At 37.9% G+C, this 16,565-nt stretch overlaps 1 protein-coding gene across 14 annotated transcripts in view; it reads left to right on the top strand.

Annotated features, from left to right (window-relative positions):
• The window catches only part of KIDINS220 (kinase D interacting substrate 220), a 125,454-nt gene that overhangs the window by 55,375 nt on the left and 53,514 nt on the right, over positions 1-16,565 (top strand). For all 14 annotated transcript variants that reach the window (XM_032172160.1, XM_032172162.2, XM_032172158.1 and 11 more), the window contains exons 14-21: positions 928-1,107; positions 2,183-2,348; positions 4,647-4,798; positions 4,977-5,266; positions 11,277-11,417; positions 11,950-12,193; positions 12,355-12,443; positions 14,202-14,346. In XM_032172160.1, coding sequence (XP_032028051.1) covers positions 928-1,107; positions 2,183-2,348; positions 4,647-4,798; positions 4,977-5,266; positions 11,277-11,417; positions 11,950-12,193; positions 12,355-12,443; positions 14,202-14,346 — 1,407 coding nt within the window. The remainder of the gene's footprint in view (positions 1-927; positions 1,108-2,182; positions 2,349-4,646; positions 4,799-4,976; positions 5,267-11,276; positions 11,418-11,949; positions 12,194-12,354; positions 12,444-14,201; positions 14,347-16,565) is intronic.

Genomic DNA, 16,565 nt, shown 5'->3' with positions numbered 1-16,565 from the left:
GAGGAAGACCGCTTTCTGTATAAGCATGTGTGTTATGCAGTTTACTGAGGTGAACGCCCCTCTGGTTGGTCCTTCACACCGTATTTGAGTTCTCTTTCTAAAGCAGATCCAATTGTGTGATAACCCCACATAAAACCCTTGCCGGCAAGTTTTTCGGGCCCTTCACAGATTTGTCAATTTGCGTGGTCCCACCTGCCAGCACCATCTCTGGCATGTGCCCCAGCTTCAGTCACAGAGGACTGTTTGCTCCTGCAAGAACAGAATAGATGTGTTTCCCAGGTTACTCCCTCTATTAGCAGCTCCTTAGCTGGCCTCACTACCACCCACCCAACAAGCATACCTTTTGCTTGGCAAAAGCTTACTCATTCTTCAAGGATAGGTTTCAGTATTGCCTGTAAAATTTTCCCCAAGTTTTGTACAAAGAATGACTTGTGTGAGGCTCCATTGGGCTCAACATGCACCTTTAAGAACAGTATTCTCAAGTGTGATTGGGGGGAGTAGGGATGAGGAGGATCACAGTGGAATGGTGGTGATATGTAGTTTGAAGATATAGGGTATTGTTTTTATTTTTGCATGTGGAAACAGTATGCATATGCGTAATGTTTGTTGTTTGTGTTAATGCAAACCACAAAAAACAAATCTCAAGAAAATCTTGACAGATAGGAGTATATGAGAAGGGATTTTGTACGTCCTCCACGTGAAGCAGGAGAGGGTGGTGAGTCAGGCCTAGCTGTGGTCCTGGGGGTGAGATGTTCATCTCTGGCAAGAGAACACTGGGTAAAATGGTTAAGTAGCAGTATTCTATCTAGGGACCTACTAAGTGCCCAATAAATGTTTACATTGAAAATGTGAAAACTACATATTGAGTTAAAAGTTGTATTTCTTAAACAAAACAGGAATAAGGTTTCGTATTAAATTCTCTTTCAGACGAAATGAAAACCTTCGCCGGACAACAGATTGAGCCTCTCTTTCAGTTCTCGTGGCTCATAGTGTTTCTTACCCTGCTACTTTGTGGAGGGCTTGGCTTATTGTTTGCCTTCACGGTCCACCCAAATCTTGGAATAGCAGTGTCATTGAGCTTCTTGGCTCTCTTATATATATTCTTTAGTAAGTCTTTGCTTTTTATCTTTTTCAAAAATGGAGAAAACGTTAAGATTCATAGATAAAGAAAAACATTATCTTTATCTGTCTTTTAAAACCTGTATGTGATTTTCATAATTGGGTGAGAAAATTGATCTTTTTGCTACTCCATAAATTTTCCTAAAGGAACATTGCTCACAACTTGGCTGAAGTAGCTTATAAACTAATGTACTACTTGTTAATCTTGAAGCAAGACCCTATATTATTATACATACTCTTTTTGTTATTTAATGATTTATATTTAAATCTTTTTCTGGGCTGGGCGCGGTGGCTCTCACGCCTGTAATCCCAGCACTTTGGGAGGCCAAGGCGGGCGGATCACAAGGTCAGGAGATCGAGACCATCCTGGCTAACATGGTGAAACCCTGTCTCTACTAAATATACAAAAAAATTAGCCAGGCGAGGTGGCGGGCGCCTGTAGTCCCAGCTACTTGGGAGGCTGAGGCGGGAGAATGGCATGAACCTGGGAGGGGGAGGTTGCAGTGAGCCGAGATCACGCCACTGCACTCCAACCTGGGCAACTGAGGAGTGAGACTCTGCCGCAAAAAAAAAAAAAAAAAAAAAAAAAAAAAATCTTTTTCTGAAAAGAAGGCTTCCGAGCCATCATTGGTGTGCTCTTGAGCATTTTGACCATGTCTGTACTTTTAATTTCATCTAAAAGCAAAATAAAAAAATATAATATAATCCCTATTCTTGGGAGTGTCTTTAGTTGCAAGAAAGGAAATAAATTTACTGTTAGAGGAACTGATAACCAACTTTACCAGTTGCAAATAGTGATAAATCCGAAGTTATTTGCATTTGAATCTGAACTACAGTTATGTTTCTGTTTAAGGCATATTTTAGTCAGTTTACTTTTCATTTTTCATATCTTCTGTATCTTAGGTGAGGTTAATGGAATTCTTTGAGGAGTAGTTAGGAAATAGTATGGGGCCATAGAAAGCTATGTAAGCTTAGCTGTCATTACTTGATATTTGATCTTTGGAGAAAAGATCTGCTTGACTAATGACTGCTTTGGATAACTTTTTTAAACTGTGAATTTCAGTTGTCATTTACTTTGGTGGACGAAGAGAAGGAGAGAGTTGGAATTGGGCCTGGGTCCTCAGCACTAGATTGGCAAGACATATTGGATATTTGGAACTCCTCCTTAAATTGATGTTTGTGAATCCACCTGAGTTGCCAGAGCAGACTACTAAAGCTTTACCTGTGAGGTGAGTTGTTCCATTTGACAGAAGAAATCTTCAATGAGATTCAGAAAAAAATATTTTTCACTTCAAAAAGTTTATAGGGGCTGGGTGTGGTGGCTCACGCTTGTAATCCCAGCACTTTGGGAGGCCGAGATGGGCAGATCACCTGAGGTCAGGAGTTTGAGACCAGCCTGGCCAACATGGTGAAACCCCATCTCTACTAAAAATACAAAGTTAGAGGGGGGCATCATGGCGCATGCCTGTAGTCCTAGCTACTTGGAAGGATGAAGCAGGAGAATCGCTTGAACCTGGGAGGCAGAGGCTGCAGTGAGCCAGGATCGTGCCATTGCACTCCAGCCTGGGCGACAAGAACGAAACTCTGTCTCAAAAAAAAGAAAAAAGTTTATAGAGTGTAATTTCTCAATGTATGTTCCAAAAAACATTGGTACCTGGAACCTTTTACATACAAAAATAAAAACATGCCCTGGTCAAATACCGTGGGAAACACTTCAGATTATATATCCCTCTTGTACGTTAAAGGATCAGAGGCAGCTTTCCATAAAGAAACCTGTTTAACTTTGTTTACCAAATTTTATTTGAACATAAACCTTTTCTCCCTCTTATGTCACCTGTTACCATCCTTTGGAACACACTTTGAAGACAGCACTGGATGGAGGAGGGGTCCAGCCACTGGCCTTGGTCCCCAGAGAGCTTCCGGTTGGAGACCTGGCCCCTCCTTATGTGAGCGGTTAACCTGGGGAAACCCAGCTCCCCTCTCTGAGCTGTGCTTTTCTCAGCTCAGGAAATATATTCACATGTCTATCTAAAATTATTATTCATATTAAGTAGGAAATTTATGAGAAAACAGAAAAGATGAAAAATGTTTAAGTCCAGGAATAAAGGAAAGGTAGAGGGCTCCAGAGGACAGTAAAATGAAAAAAAAAGAAAAAAGGCTAGAAAATTAAAAGCAAAAGAAATTCGATGGAAGTAAGCAATGTAAGAATTTAAAATGTATTAAGGCCAGATATGGTGGCTCACGCCTGTAATCCCAGCACTGTGGGAGGCTGAAGCGGGCAATTGCTTGAGCTCAGGAGTTCAAAACAAGCCTGGGTAAAGGCAAAATCCCATCTCTACAAAAAATAGAAAAATTAGCTGGGTGTGGTGGTTCGTGCCTGTAGTTCTAGCTACTTGGGAGGCTGAAGTGGGAGGACTGCTTAAGCTTGGGAGGTTGAGGGTACCGTGAGCCAAGATCATGCCACTGCACTCCAGCCTAGGCGACAAAGTGAGACCTTGCTCAAAAAAAAGCATTAAAAGATGAAAAAATTTTTAATTATAAGAAAAAATAAGTGTAATTTAAGATGAAAATAAATAGGCCAAACCAGATAAAATATTAAAACTGAGTATAAGAGAAAAATAAAGGTAAAAACTTTTAAGTAACTAGCATATAAAATTAAGTATTAAGAAAAGGATTTAAAAGTGAAAAAGTTAAAAAGAAAGCAGAATAAAATAATTGGGGGAATATTTTTATAGAAAGTAAGGAAACCAGTCTAAATTAATGAGGTGGTATTTTTTTTTCAGTTAGAACAATTAAAATAGCATCATCAAGACCACACAGTATATTACAGATTGTATTCTGAGAGCAATGCTAATCTACTGGACTGAGATGAGAGTTTAATTTAGAGATGGAAGGGAGAAAGGAACTAACACAGAAATAATAATGATTCAGAGACTCAGAATCCAAATAATTCACTTAATTTTGAAGATCAATTGTGAAGAGAATATTTTACAACTATTTCTCAATCCCTGGTAGATGTTGAAGCTATAAATAAAATAAGCCATTCTAAAACTTGAGTTTTTAAATGGTATTACTGGGCTTGAAATTCTTTAATGACTAATTAATATTTTTTCAGGGTTAGAGTCTCTTTTGTTGGTGGTAGAAAACTTTCTTTGTGCAACTCTTGGTGGCCACATCATGACACAGGTGTCACCTTTTAACCACTATGTCATGAGATCTGTTGGGGTGTCTGATACTCCACATCTAAGTTCTGGTGTAACTTTCCCCTGACTGTCCTTAGTCAGAATTACTTTATATGGCTCTGCACAGTTCACTTTTGTTACTGTTTTTTCCTAAGAAAAGTATGTAAGATTTTAGAAGTGGAAGCTACCTAATTACAAATTCTTTTCCCTCCTTGGAATTTAAAAAGCAATATTTTGAAAGAGACATAAAGAAAATAAAGGGTAAATGATGCAAAGATGACACACATTGAAGTTATTTGTTACTTTAGATACCAAAGTAATGTTTGATTTGTTTTTTTCTTCTAGGTTTTTGTTTACAGATTACAATAGACTGTCCAGTGTAGGTGGAGAAACTTCTCTGGCTGAAATGATTGCAACCCTCTCGGATGCTTGTGAAAGAGAGTTTGGCTTTTTGGCAACCAGGCTTTTTCGTGTATTCAAGACTGAAGATACTCAGGGTAGGATTTCCTTCCTTCCTTTTTTGTGTGTAAGGGGTGGGGCTGGGATAGATGTTCAGTTTATTTTCATGAAAACACACCTTGAACATTAGACTCATCAGGTACTGTGACTATAATGTTAGGATTTTCTAGATACTTGATATGTTAATAATTATTAAAACCATTTGTTGCGTTACAGGTAAAAAGAAATGGAAGAAAACATGTTGTCTCCCATCTTTTGTCATCTTCCTTTTTATCATTGGCTGCATTATATCTGGAATTACTCTTCTGGCTATATTTAGAGTTGACCCAAAGCATCTGACTGTAAATGCTGTCCTCATATCAATCGCATCTATAGTGGGGTTGGCCTTTGTGTTGAACTGTCGTACATGGTGGCAAGTGCTGGACTCGCTCCTGAATTCCCAAAGAAAACGCCTCCATAATGCAGCCTCCAAACTGCACAAATTGAAAAGTGAAGGATTCATGAAAGTAAGCACTCATTGGTTATTAGAAAAAATTGTAATGTGAATATGCTGCCACTGCCATGCTCATTTGGGCTTTAGGAAGTACACTCTCTAAATGTTAAAGTGTTGCATTTATTTTAGTTTAGTTAATTTGTTCATTCATTCATTCGTTCGTTCAAGACTATAATTTAAGGTAGTTTTAAGTTCACAGTAAAATTTAGAGGGAGGTGCAAAGATATCCCGTATACCCACTTCCCCCATACATACACAGCCTCCCCAATTGGCACCATTACCCACCAGAGCAGTACATTTGGTACAATTGATGAACTTAAGTTGACACATCATAATCACCCAGCATCCATAGTTTACATTAGGGTTCACTCTTGGTGTGGTACATTCTGTGGGCTTGGACAAATGTATAACATGTATCCACCATTATAGTCTTATGCAGAATTGATTTATTGCCCTGAAGATCTTCTGTGCTTCACCTCTTCACACCTGTTCACCCCTCCCTCCACCCTCCTCCCTAACCCCTGGCTACCATTTCTTTTTACTATCGCCATAGTTTTGTCCTTTCCAGAATGTCATATAGTTGAATCATACATGTGTAGTCTTTTCAGATTGGCTTCTTTCACGTAGTCATATGCATTTAAGTTCCCTTCATGTCTTTTCATGATCTGCCAGCTCATTTCTTTTTAGCATGGCTAATATGCCATTGTCTGGATATATCACAGTTCATTTATACTTTCATCTACTGAAGGACATCTTTATTGCTTCCAAGTTTTGGCAAGTATGAATAAAGCTGCTATAAACTTTTGTGGACAGGCTTTTGTGTGAACATAAGGGATTTGAAAACTCCTTTGGGTAAATACCACGGAGTGTGATTGCTAGATTGTATGGTGTTTTGTTTTGTTAGAAACAACCAAACTGTCTTCTGAGGTGGCTATTTTGCATTCCCACCAGAAATGAATGAGGCTCCTGTTGCTCCACATCACGTCCTCACTACCATTTGGTATTACTGGTGTTCTGGATTTTGGCCATTCTGATAGGTGTGCAGTGGTATCTTATTGTTTGAATTTGCATTTCCCTGATTACACATGTCGTGGAGCGTATTTTCATGTGCTTATTTCCTATCTGTATGTCTTCTTTGGTGAATTGGCTGTTAAGGTCTTTGGCTTATTTTTCAATCAGGTTGTTCATTTTCTTATTGTTGAGTATTAAGAGTTCTTTGTATATTTTGGCTAATGGTACTTTATCAGATATGCTCTTTGCAAATATTTCGCCCCATTCTTTTGGTTGCTTTTCATTCACTTGACAGTGTCTTTTGCAGAGCAGACATTTTTGATGAAGTCTAGCTTATTAATTCTTTCTTTCATAGGTCTTGCTTTTAGTGTCCTATCTAAAAAGTTAACAACAAACCTGTGGTCATCTAGAGTTTATCCTCTGTTATTTTCTAGGTGTTTTATACTTTTACATTTAGGTGTGTGTGCTATTTTGAGTTAATTTTTGTGAAGGGTGAATGTGTCTAGATTCTTTTCTTTCTTGCTTGCTTTCTTGCTTTCTTTCTTGCATTCTTGCTTCCTTGCTTCTTTTCTTTCCTTTTCTTTTTTTTTTTGTTTCCAGTTGTTCCAGCACCATTTGTTAAAAAGACTATTTCTTGCATCGTATTGCCTTTGTCGCTTGTCAAAGATCAATTGACTATATTTGTGTAGGTCTGTTTCTGGGCTCTCTTTTCTCTTTGTCTATTCCTTTGCCCATACCGCACTGTTGGATTACTCTAGCTTTATTTTCTTGAAGTTGGGTAGTGTCAGTCCTCCTATTTTGTTCTTCTCCTTCAATATTGTGTTGGCTATTCTGGGTCTTTTTCTCCTCATATGAACTTTTGATTCACCTTAGATAACTTGCTGGGATTTTCATTGAGATTGCATTAAATCTTTAGGTCAAGTATTGAGTCTTCCTATCCATGAACATGGAATATCTCTTCATTTATTTAGTTCTTCCTTGATTTCTTTCAAGAGTTTTGTAGTTTTTCTCATATAGGTCTTATACATATTTTGTTGGATTTGTACCTATTTCATTTTTTGCAGTGTTAATGTAGTTAGTAATTGTGTTCTTAATTTCATGTTTGACGTGTTCATTGCTGATACATAGGAAAGTGATCAACTTTTGCATTAGTCTGAAACCTTGCTGTAATTGTTTGTTAGTCCCAGGAGTTTTTTGTTGTTGTTGTTGATTCTTTCAGTTTTTCTACATAGAGAGTCAAGTCATCTGTGAACTAAGACAGTTTTCTTTCTTTCTTCCCAATCTTCATACCTTTTATTTCCTTTTTTTTGTTTTATTGCCTTAGTTAGGACTTCCAGTACTATGTTGAAAAGGAGTGGTAAGAAAAGGGATGATCTTGCCTCGTTCCTGATCTTAATAGATGTTCTCATGTTCTCACCATTAAGTGTGATGTTAACTACAGATATTCTGTATCAAGTTGAAGAAGTTCCTCTCTATTTCTAGATTTCTAGTTTACTGAGAGTTTCTACCATAAATGGTGTTGGATTTTGTCAAATGCTCTTTCTTTATCTAATTATGTAATCATGTGATCTTTCTTCTTTAGCCTGTTTTTTTGTTTTTTGTTTGAGACGGAGTTTTACTCTTGTTGCCCAGGCTGGAGTGCAGTGGTGCCATCTCAGCTCACTACAACCTCTGCTTCCGGGTTCAAGTGATTCTCCTGCCTCAGCCTCCCAAGTAGGTGAGATTACAGGCATGCACCACCATGCCCAGCTAATTTTGTATTTTTAGTAGAGACAGGGTTTCACCCATGTTGATCAGGCTGGTCTTGAACTCCTGACCTCAGGTGATCCACTCTCCCTCCTTGGCCTCCCAAAGTGCTGGGATTACAGGTGTGAGCCATTATGCCCAGCCTAGTCTGTTGATGTGATGGATTACATTAACTGATTTTTGAATGTGGAACCGACCCTACCTACCTGGCATAAATCTCACTTGATTGTGGTGTATAATTCTTTTTATACATTTTGTATATGATTTGCCAATATTTTGTTGAGGTTTTTTGCATCTATGCTCATGAGATATTTATTGGTCTGTAGTTTGCTTTTCTTGTCATGACTTTGTCTGGTTTGGGTATTAGGGTGATGCTGACTTCATAGAATGAGTTAGGAAGCATTCCCTTTGCTTCTGTCTTCTGAAAGATCCTATATAGAGTTGGTATAATTTCTTCTGTAAGTGCTTGGTAGACTTCATTAGTGAACGCTTCTGGGCTTGGTGCTTTTTGTTTTGAAAAATTATTATTGATGCAATTTCTTCAATAGATACAGGCCTGTTCTTGTGAATTTTGGCAAATTATGTCTTTGAAAGAACTGGTCTGTTTATCTAAGTTACCAAATTTGTGGGCATAGAGTTGTTCGTAGTACCCCTTCATTATCCTGTTTTTGTCCATGAGGTCTAAAGTGATAGCCTCTGTTTCATTTGTTGTTTTTCTGAATTTGTGTTTCCTCTTCTTTCATCTTAGTTAGTCCAAGGCTTATTGATTGTGTTTATCTTTTGAACTAACTAGCTTTTGGTTTCATTGTTTTATTTCTGTTTTAGTTTTTATTATTTCTTTTCTTCTGATTACTTTGGCTTTAATTTGCTCTTTTTCTGGTTTCCTGAGGTGGAAGCTTAGATTTTTAATTTTATTTTATTTTTATTTATTTATTTTTTGAGACAGAGTCTCACTCTGTCACCCAGGCTATAGTGCAGTGGTGCGATCCCAGCTTGCTGGAATCTCTGCCCCCTGGGCTCAAAGGATCCTCCCACCTCAGCCTGCCGAGTAGCTGGGACCACAGGCTACATGCTACGTGATGCCTGGCTAATTTCTGTAGATATAGGGTTTCACCGTGTTGCCCACACTGGTCTCGAACTCCTGAGCTCAAGCGATCCACCCACCTTGGCCTCCCAAAGTGCTGGGATTATAGGCATGAGCCACTGCACCCAGCCAGATTACTGATTTCATATCTTTCTTCTTTACTAATATATGCATTCAGTGCTATAAATTTTCTTCTTAGCTGTTCTTTTGCTGCGTCCCACAAATTTTGATAAGTTGTGTTTCCATTTTTATTTAGTTCAAAATATTTTAAAATTTCTCTTGAGAATTTTTTTCTTTGACCCATGTGTTATTTGGAAGTGTATTTTAAAATCTCTACATGTTTTGGGATTTTCCAATTATCGTTCTGTTTTTGATTTCTGGTTTAATTCCACTGAGGGAAGACACTGTATGCATGATTTCTATTTTAAATTTGTTATGGTGTGTTTTATGGCTCAGAATGCAGTCCATCTTGGTGAATGCTTTATGTGAGTTGGAAAAGAATGTATATTCTTTTTTTTTTTTTCTTTTTTTGGATGAAGTAAATGTAGGTGTCAGTTATACCCAGTTGATTGATGGTGTTGTTGAGCTGAACTACGTCCTTACTGGTTTTCTGACTGCTGCATCTGTCCTTATAGAATGGTATTGAGGTCTCAGGCTGTGATAGTGGATTTATCTATTTCTTCTTGCAGTTCTGTCAGCTTTTGTCTTACATATTTTGATTCTCCTTTCTTAGATATATAAATGTTTAGGATTATTATGTCTCCTTAGAGAATCAGCTCCTTTGTTGTTATGTAATGCCCCCTTTAATCCCAGTTACTTTCCTTGCTTTGAAGTCTACTCTGTCTGTCTGAAATTAATATAGTTACTCCCACTCTCTTTTGATTGGTGTTGGTATAGCTTTCTCCATTCATTTACTTTTAATCTACATGTGTCTTTTTATGTAAGGTAGGCTTCTTGTAGTAGCATACAATTAGCTCTTGTTTTTTGATCATCTCTGACATCTTTCTTTTAATTGGTATCTTTAGAACACTGACACTCAAAGGGATAATTGATTTTGATGGATTAATATCTGTCGTATTTGTTACTGTTTTCTATTTGTTGCTTGATTTTTGTTCCTATTTTTGTCTTCTACTCTTCTTTTTGTCTTTTATGCTTTTATTGAGCATTTTATATGATTCCATTTTCTCACCTTGCTTAAGCATATCAGTTGTACTTTTTTTAAACTTTTTTTTTTTTGAGTGGTTGCCCTAGAGTTTGCAATATGCATTTACAAGTAATCCAAGCCCACTTTCAAGTAATACTATATCACTTCTCAGGTAGTTTATCTTATAATAGCAAAGTAATCCTAATTCCTCTCTCCCATCCCTTGTATCATTGTTGTCATTAATTTCATATACCTATATAAGCACACATAATATGTACATTATACACACACACACTCCCACACACATACACGTATATAAGCGTACATAATCAAGGAGTGGCCTCTTCCAAAGTGTTTACATATATGTAGAACCAGAAACTAGCAGTCCTTTTATTTATTTTGAGTTCTATTCCAGATTTTTCCAGTGGAAATACATATTTGAAGTGAGAGACATCATAACAGTAGCGTGTTTTTATAAAATAGACTTTTATAAGTTATTCAAAAGAGTTAGCAACTACTATCTAATAATATAAGTTTCTCTAGAGCCCAGTAAAGAGATCTGTTTTTAAAAATAGCAAATTGAACCACCAAAATAAATAATACAGGATTTTGTTTTTCAAAGTGAAAGGGACTTTATAGAATTCTGCAGCTCATTCCTGTGGTCAAGGTCAGATGCCATCAGGGAGCCAGCAGCAGTGTAGTGCTTCGATCATTTGGATTTGCATCCAGATATAAATCTTTTCACATTCAGAGCCTCTGATCTTGGCAAGTTAGTCACTCAACCCAGTTTGTTCTTTTTAGAACAGATATGGTAGTGTCTGTCCCACAGTGTCATTCTGAGGATCGGCTGCTGTAATTTATGTGTAGTCACTTGGTAAATTGTGAAGCACTCGCTCTTAAGTGGAACCACAACTGGCAGCAGGGACTTTGAATGTCTTCTGTTCCTATTAGATGACTTTCTACCACGCTTTCTAAGAGATAGGTTTAAGCTTCTTGGATCTTCCTTCAGTGCTTTCTATACCTTCCTTTGCAATACAGGTTCTTAAATGTGAAGTGGAATTGATGGCCAAGATGGCAAAAACCATTGACAGCTTCACTCAGAATCAGACAAGGCTGGTGGTCATCATCGATGGATTAGATGCCTGTGAGCAGGACAAAGTCCTTCAGATGCTGGACACTGTACGTTTGCGCCGCCTCAAAAGCCGCCATTGTTATGTTGTGGCACTTGAGAGAATGTGTGACTTCACAAATATCTGAAAATAGAATGGAATTGGTTTTTGTTTGAGTACCTATTTTGTGATTTTTCTTTTGTAAAAACAACCATTCTTTATGCAGAAACGTAGCAAGAATAAATGTTTGGTCACAAAGAGATTTAAATAATTTTAGCTTAATGGCACTGTGAGAAAAATGAATAGAGCATCTGTATTCATGAATGTTTCTCATGTGCATTGATTTACCTCTTTAGCAGACTGTAAATGTCTGAAAGAAAGACAATATTAATTTTCTTTGCAGGTTTTATCTATGTCAGATGACAACAAACCTAGATTGAGCTGTCAGTAAAATTTGCTTTTGTGCAGAATAAGTTTTGATGAAAAAGAAATAGTAGTTTAGAAGTATCGTCACCAAAAGATAGCACATATTTTGAAGAGATGCCTTATTCTTTTGGACAATTTAAAATGTATGTCACAACTGTACATTTCTTCTACCACAGGTCCGAGTTCTGTTTTCGAAAGGCCCGTTCATTGCCATTTTTGCAAGTGATCCACATATTATCATAAAGGCAATTAACCAGAACCTCAATAGTGTGCTTCGGGATTCAAATATAAATGGCCATGACTACATGCGCAACATAGTGCATTTGCCTGTGTTCCTTAATAGTCGTGGACTAAGCAATGCAAGAAAATTTCTCGTAACTTCAGCAACAAATGGAGACGTTCCATGCTCAGATACTACAGGTAAAGCTCAGGCTCCTAAAGCACTTTGAGTTTGAAATAGTTTGTAGTTTCTTTATGGCGACTCTCCATTTTACCTTGAAAAATGTTATTTCACATTTCTTTAAATATCATATACAACAGAATTTTGGTGTAAGTGATGCTGTCTTGATAAATTATTTAAGGGATACAGGAAGATGCTGACAGAAGAGTTTCACAGAACAGCCTGGGGGAGATGACAAAACTTGGTAGCAAGACAGCCCTCAATAGACGGGTAAGATGCCATTGGCTTCGAGCTGTATGTTTGTATTGCTATTTATTTGAATACAAATAAAATTAAGATGATGCCACTTAAATAATACTTTGTAAATATTGCATTAAATGCTTCAAATCAACATTATCATTGAATTTCCTTTCAGCTTCATGTGTTTCAGGGAATGTCCGCACCTAGAACCCTAACAACTGTACTTCGTATAGGGGTCCCAACCTGTTCTCAGCCCAGGTGCTGCTCCTGATCCCTGAGATCTTAAACCTTGCCAAATGATTTCATCCAGGGTTGAGAACCACTCTGTTCATTCCTGGTCAGGTTGAGCTATGCCTGTTGCCACCATAGCAGTAGGGGAGAAAGGTTTGTAGTGTGAGAAAACTCCTGGCTTTGTCTTCCTGTTGGCTGGCCTTCCCTAAGTGCTTGTGGGATGCTCACTCTTTTTTCTCTACCACATAGTAATTTGTGTCCTTCTCAGCCACTGGGGGTTTCTCCAACACATTGGTTGTCCCTGACCTCCCCATCTTATTTGTATGGAACAAGGGCATGTTCTGTGTATATGTCTGTATGCATACGACAGGAAGATACTCACTTGCAGGGCAGTTGTGACAATGCCACTCACACTCAGTGAATTTGGGCTAGTATTGGCATTGTGTTTTTTTCTGGTCTGCTACCATTAAGTTTGGATGTTTTACTTTTTAAAAAAATGTCTTCAGTGACATTTTGATTTTATGCCTCTACCCTTTACAGATATGGATGCAAAGTTAATATGATGAATGACAGTTGACAGCACTAAATTCAGAGGCGCATATAACTTACCATTTTTAATTTCTTGCCTGGCACTGTTGGGTGCCCCATGGTTGCATCTATCCTTCCTGTGCTTCAGGACCTTAGACAAGAGCACACCTTGGTTGTACCTGTTCCTCCTCTTATGAGATGGAATTCCTTTAGCCCACCCACCCTGTAGAGTGCCTTTCGTTCATATGGAGATGTGAGGATAGTTAGAGCGGCTGTCCCTTTGACATAGTTTTCACATACTTTAAAATAACCTAAACATCAGGCCAGGTGCAGTGCTCATGCTTGTAATCCTAGCACTTTGGGAGGATGAAGTGGGAGGATCACTTGAGATCAGGAGTTCAAGACCAGCCTGGGCAACATAGTGACATCCTCTACATAAAATAAAAATAAACAAATTAGCTGGATGTGGTGGTGCATGCCTGTAGTCCCAGCTGCTCAGAAGGCTGAGGTGGGAGGATTGCCCAAGCCCAGAACATCCAGGTTGCAGTGAGCTATGATTGCCCTACTGTACTCCAGCCTGGGTGGCAGAGAGAGACCCTGTCTAATAATAATAATAACCTAAAAATCAAAATGCTGAATCCTTAAAACCAGACAAGGGCTTATTTGCTTTATTATTTAAGGGTTCCTATAAATAGCCAGACCCCATGGAGTTTGAGTATCATTCTCTTTACACAGTTCTGCTTACTTACAATCTTAAACGCATTGAGCTTCCTCTAACTGTACCACTGTAACTTAAAATGCATCTGAAGCTAAACCATAGCATTTCATGCAGTTGCTGGGATACGACTTTACAATTGCTTTGTAAAGATTCTACCTCACGGATAATAATAATTTATTACTGTATGATACTCCTCTTTCACTAAAACTTTGGATTTTTTGTTGTTATAAACATTTATTAACATCTCAAAAAGCCTTAAGTTCCTAGACAGGACACGTGGGTTCCTTCTCACTGACGATGTGCCGTTTCAGGACACTTACCGAAGGAGGCAGATGCAGAGGACCATCACTCGCCAGATGTCCTTTGATCTTACAAAACTGCTGGTTACCGAGGACTGGTTCAGTGACATCAGTCCCCAGACCATGAGAAGATTACTTAATATTGTTTCTGTGACAGGTGACTTTTGTCTTTTATTGTCTATGATAGATAATAAGCTTTAACATTCACAAAACCATTTAATTTCAGAAACAAAGGTATGTATTGTGTGTATATGTTTACATTGCTGAATACTGGCTTTGTTTGTATTAAGTGCACTTAATGAAGTCAGTTTTAGTTTTGACAATGAAAAGTCAGAACTAATATTATCAACTGTCGGCTGTGTACCATTATTTTAAAACTTCATGATTTAAAAAATCTTTTACTTCAAGTTTAAGTTTTCTTTTGCTGTAAAGATAATTTTATTCTAATTTGTATTACTGAGTATAAACTTATAATTTAAAATGTTGAAATTCAGATGTTATATGCTATTTTTTAAATTTTCATATGATATTTTGAATAAAAAATATTGACAATAAAATTGAGGATTATTGCCCTGTGCCTGAAGTCCCTGCATGGAATTCTGCCTTGTGAAGTCCTGCTTGCTCATAGCTTCAGGGCAACAACATAAATACTTGTAATTTAGTTTGTAAAATATATGTATCTTTGCAGGGTATTGATTGGTACTTTGTAATATTTACTAGTGTTAATCTATTATGATAGTTATACTAGAATTGTGCTTTATATTGTTGGGGTTCATGCTGTGAACTGTATTCCAAGTGCGGTTGTATCTAATATACTTAACAATATTTTTGGTACTTAAGTTCCTTTAAGTGAGTTCTCAAGCCTCATTGTATTTATGTTCAACAATGGGAATGTTTTAGTATGTTATCAACGTATATGTATTCATTTAACAAATGTGTAGCGTGTGTCTGCCTTATGTCAGATAACATTTCTGGGCATTGTGGAGATAAGCAGTGAACAAGATAAAGTCTCTGCCCTAATAGCGAAAACCAAAAGATATAACGTCACAGAATGATGTGTGTCGGGAAAACAAGACTGAACAGGAGATGGCCCTCCCTCTCACTCGAAAATTACTCCCATCAACACACAGATTGTTTCTCCCTTCCCAAGAAAAGCTGCTCTTGACTGTACCCTCTGCCTCTAGCTACTACCCAATTTCTCAGCAAAGCTCCTCAAAAGACTTGTCTGTCCCTGTGTCTCATATTCATCTCCCTCTGTTTTCTCTAACCTATTCCAATAATCTCTTGCTCTCAGTTCAGTAAAATTGCATTTTCAAGGTCACCAATGGCTTCCATGTTATAAAATTCAGTGGCCAGGCCAGTGCTCATCTTATTTGATCCCGTTAGTGGCGTTTGACAGTGTGTTGATCACTCTTCCTCTTTGAAAAATTTTTCTTCCTTTGGCTTCCAGAATGCCACACCGACTGGATTTCCTCCTTCTGTGCTGGTGCTTAGTCTTCATCTCCTTTTACCATTTAGCATTGGAATGCCCTTGGGAGCGTTTCTTAGAGTTCTCCTTTTCTATCTAGACCTGTACCTTGGTGACCGCATTTACTCTGAAAGGCTTAAATGCCATCTATGTGCCAGCGACTCTCAAATCTTCAGCCTTATAGCTCTTCAGTGGCTTGTTTGACATCTAATGGTGTCAATATATCTCTGACACATAGTATGTCCACAAGTGAACGTTTGATTCTCTGACTCAAACTTCATCCATCCATGTCTTTCCTATCTGTTAATCCAAGTCTTTTCCAGTTCCTTAAGTAAGAAAATCTTGATCTTTCTTTCATATACCACCACCAATCTACTAGTAAATTCTGTAGCACTGTCTTCAGTCTATTTCCAGAATATGAGCACCGTTCACCATTTCTAGCATACCACCCTCATCAGGTACATTATCATGTTCTACCTTTATTAATTATGGAAATAGTCTAACTGGTCTCTACTCCTGTCTTTTTCTCTCTACAGCTTATTCTCCATATGGCAGCCACAGTGATTCTTTTAAAATAGAAGCCAGTCATGTTATTCTCTGCTCTGAACTCTGTAATGTGTCATTTCACTGAAAACAAAAATCTGAGTCCTTATAGTTTCCTACAAAGACCTTTATGATGTGCCTTTCTGCATCCCCTTCCTCCTCCTGACCTCATCTCCCACCGTTCTCCTCCTCCATCCCTTACTGACTTCTTTGCTGTTCCTTGAAAATGTCAGACATGCTCCCATCAAAAGGCTCCTCCTGCAATTGCTATTTCTTCTGCCTGTACAGATTGTTCTTTGGATATATGCATCATGGGGTTTCTCACTTCCTTTTAAGTCTTTGCTTAAATGTCAGCTTTTCTACAA

The sequence above is a fragment of the Hylobates moloch genome, unplaced genomic scaffold, assembly GCF_009828535.3.
Source record: "Hylobates moloch isolate HMO894 unplaced genomic scaffold, HMol_V3 SCAFFOLD_13, whole genome shotgun sequence".
NCBI classification, from domain to species: domain Eukaryota; kingdom Metazoa; phylum Chordata; class Mammalia; order Primates; family Hylobatidae; genus Hylobates; species Hylobates moloch.
This window is presented reverse-complemented; position numbering and strand designations above follow the sequence as displayed.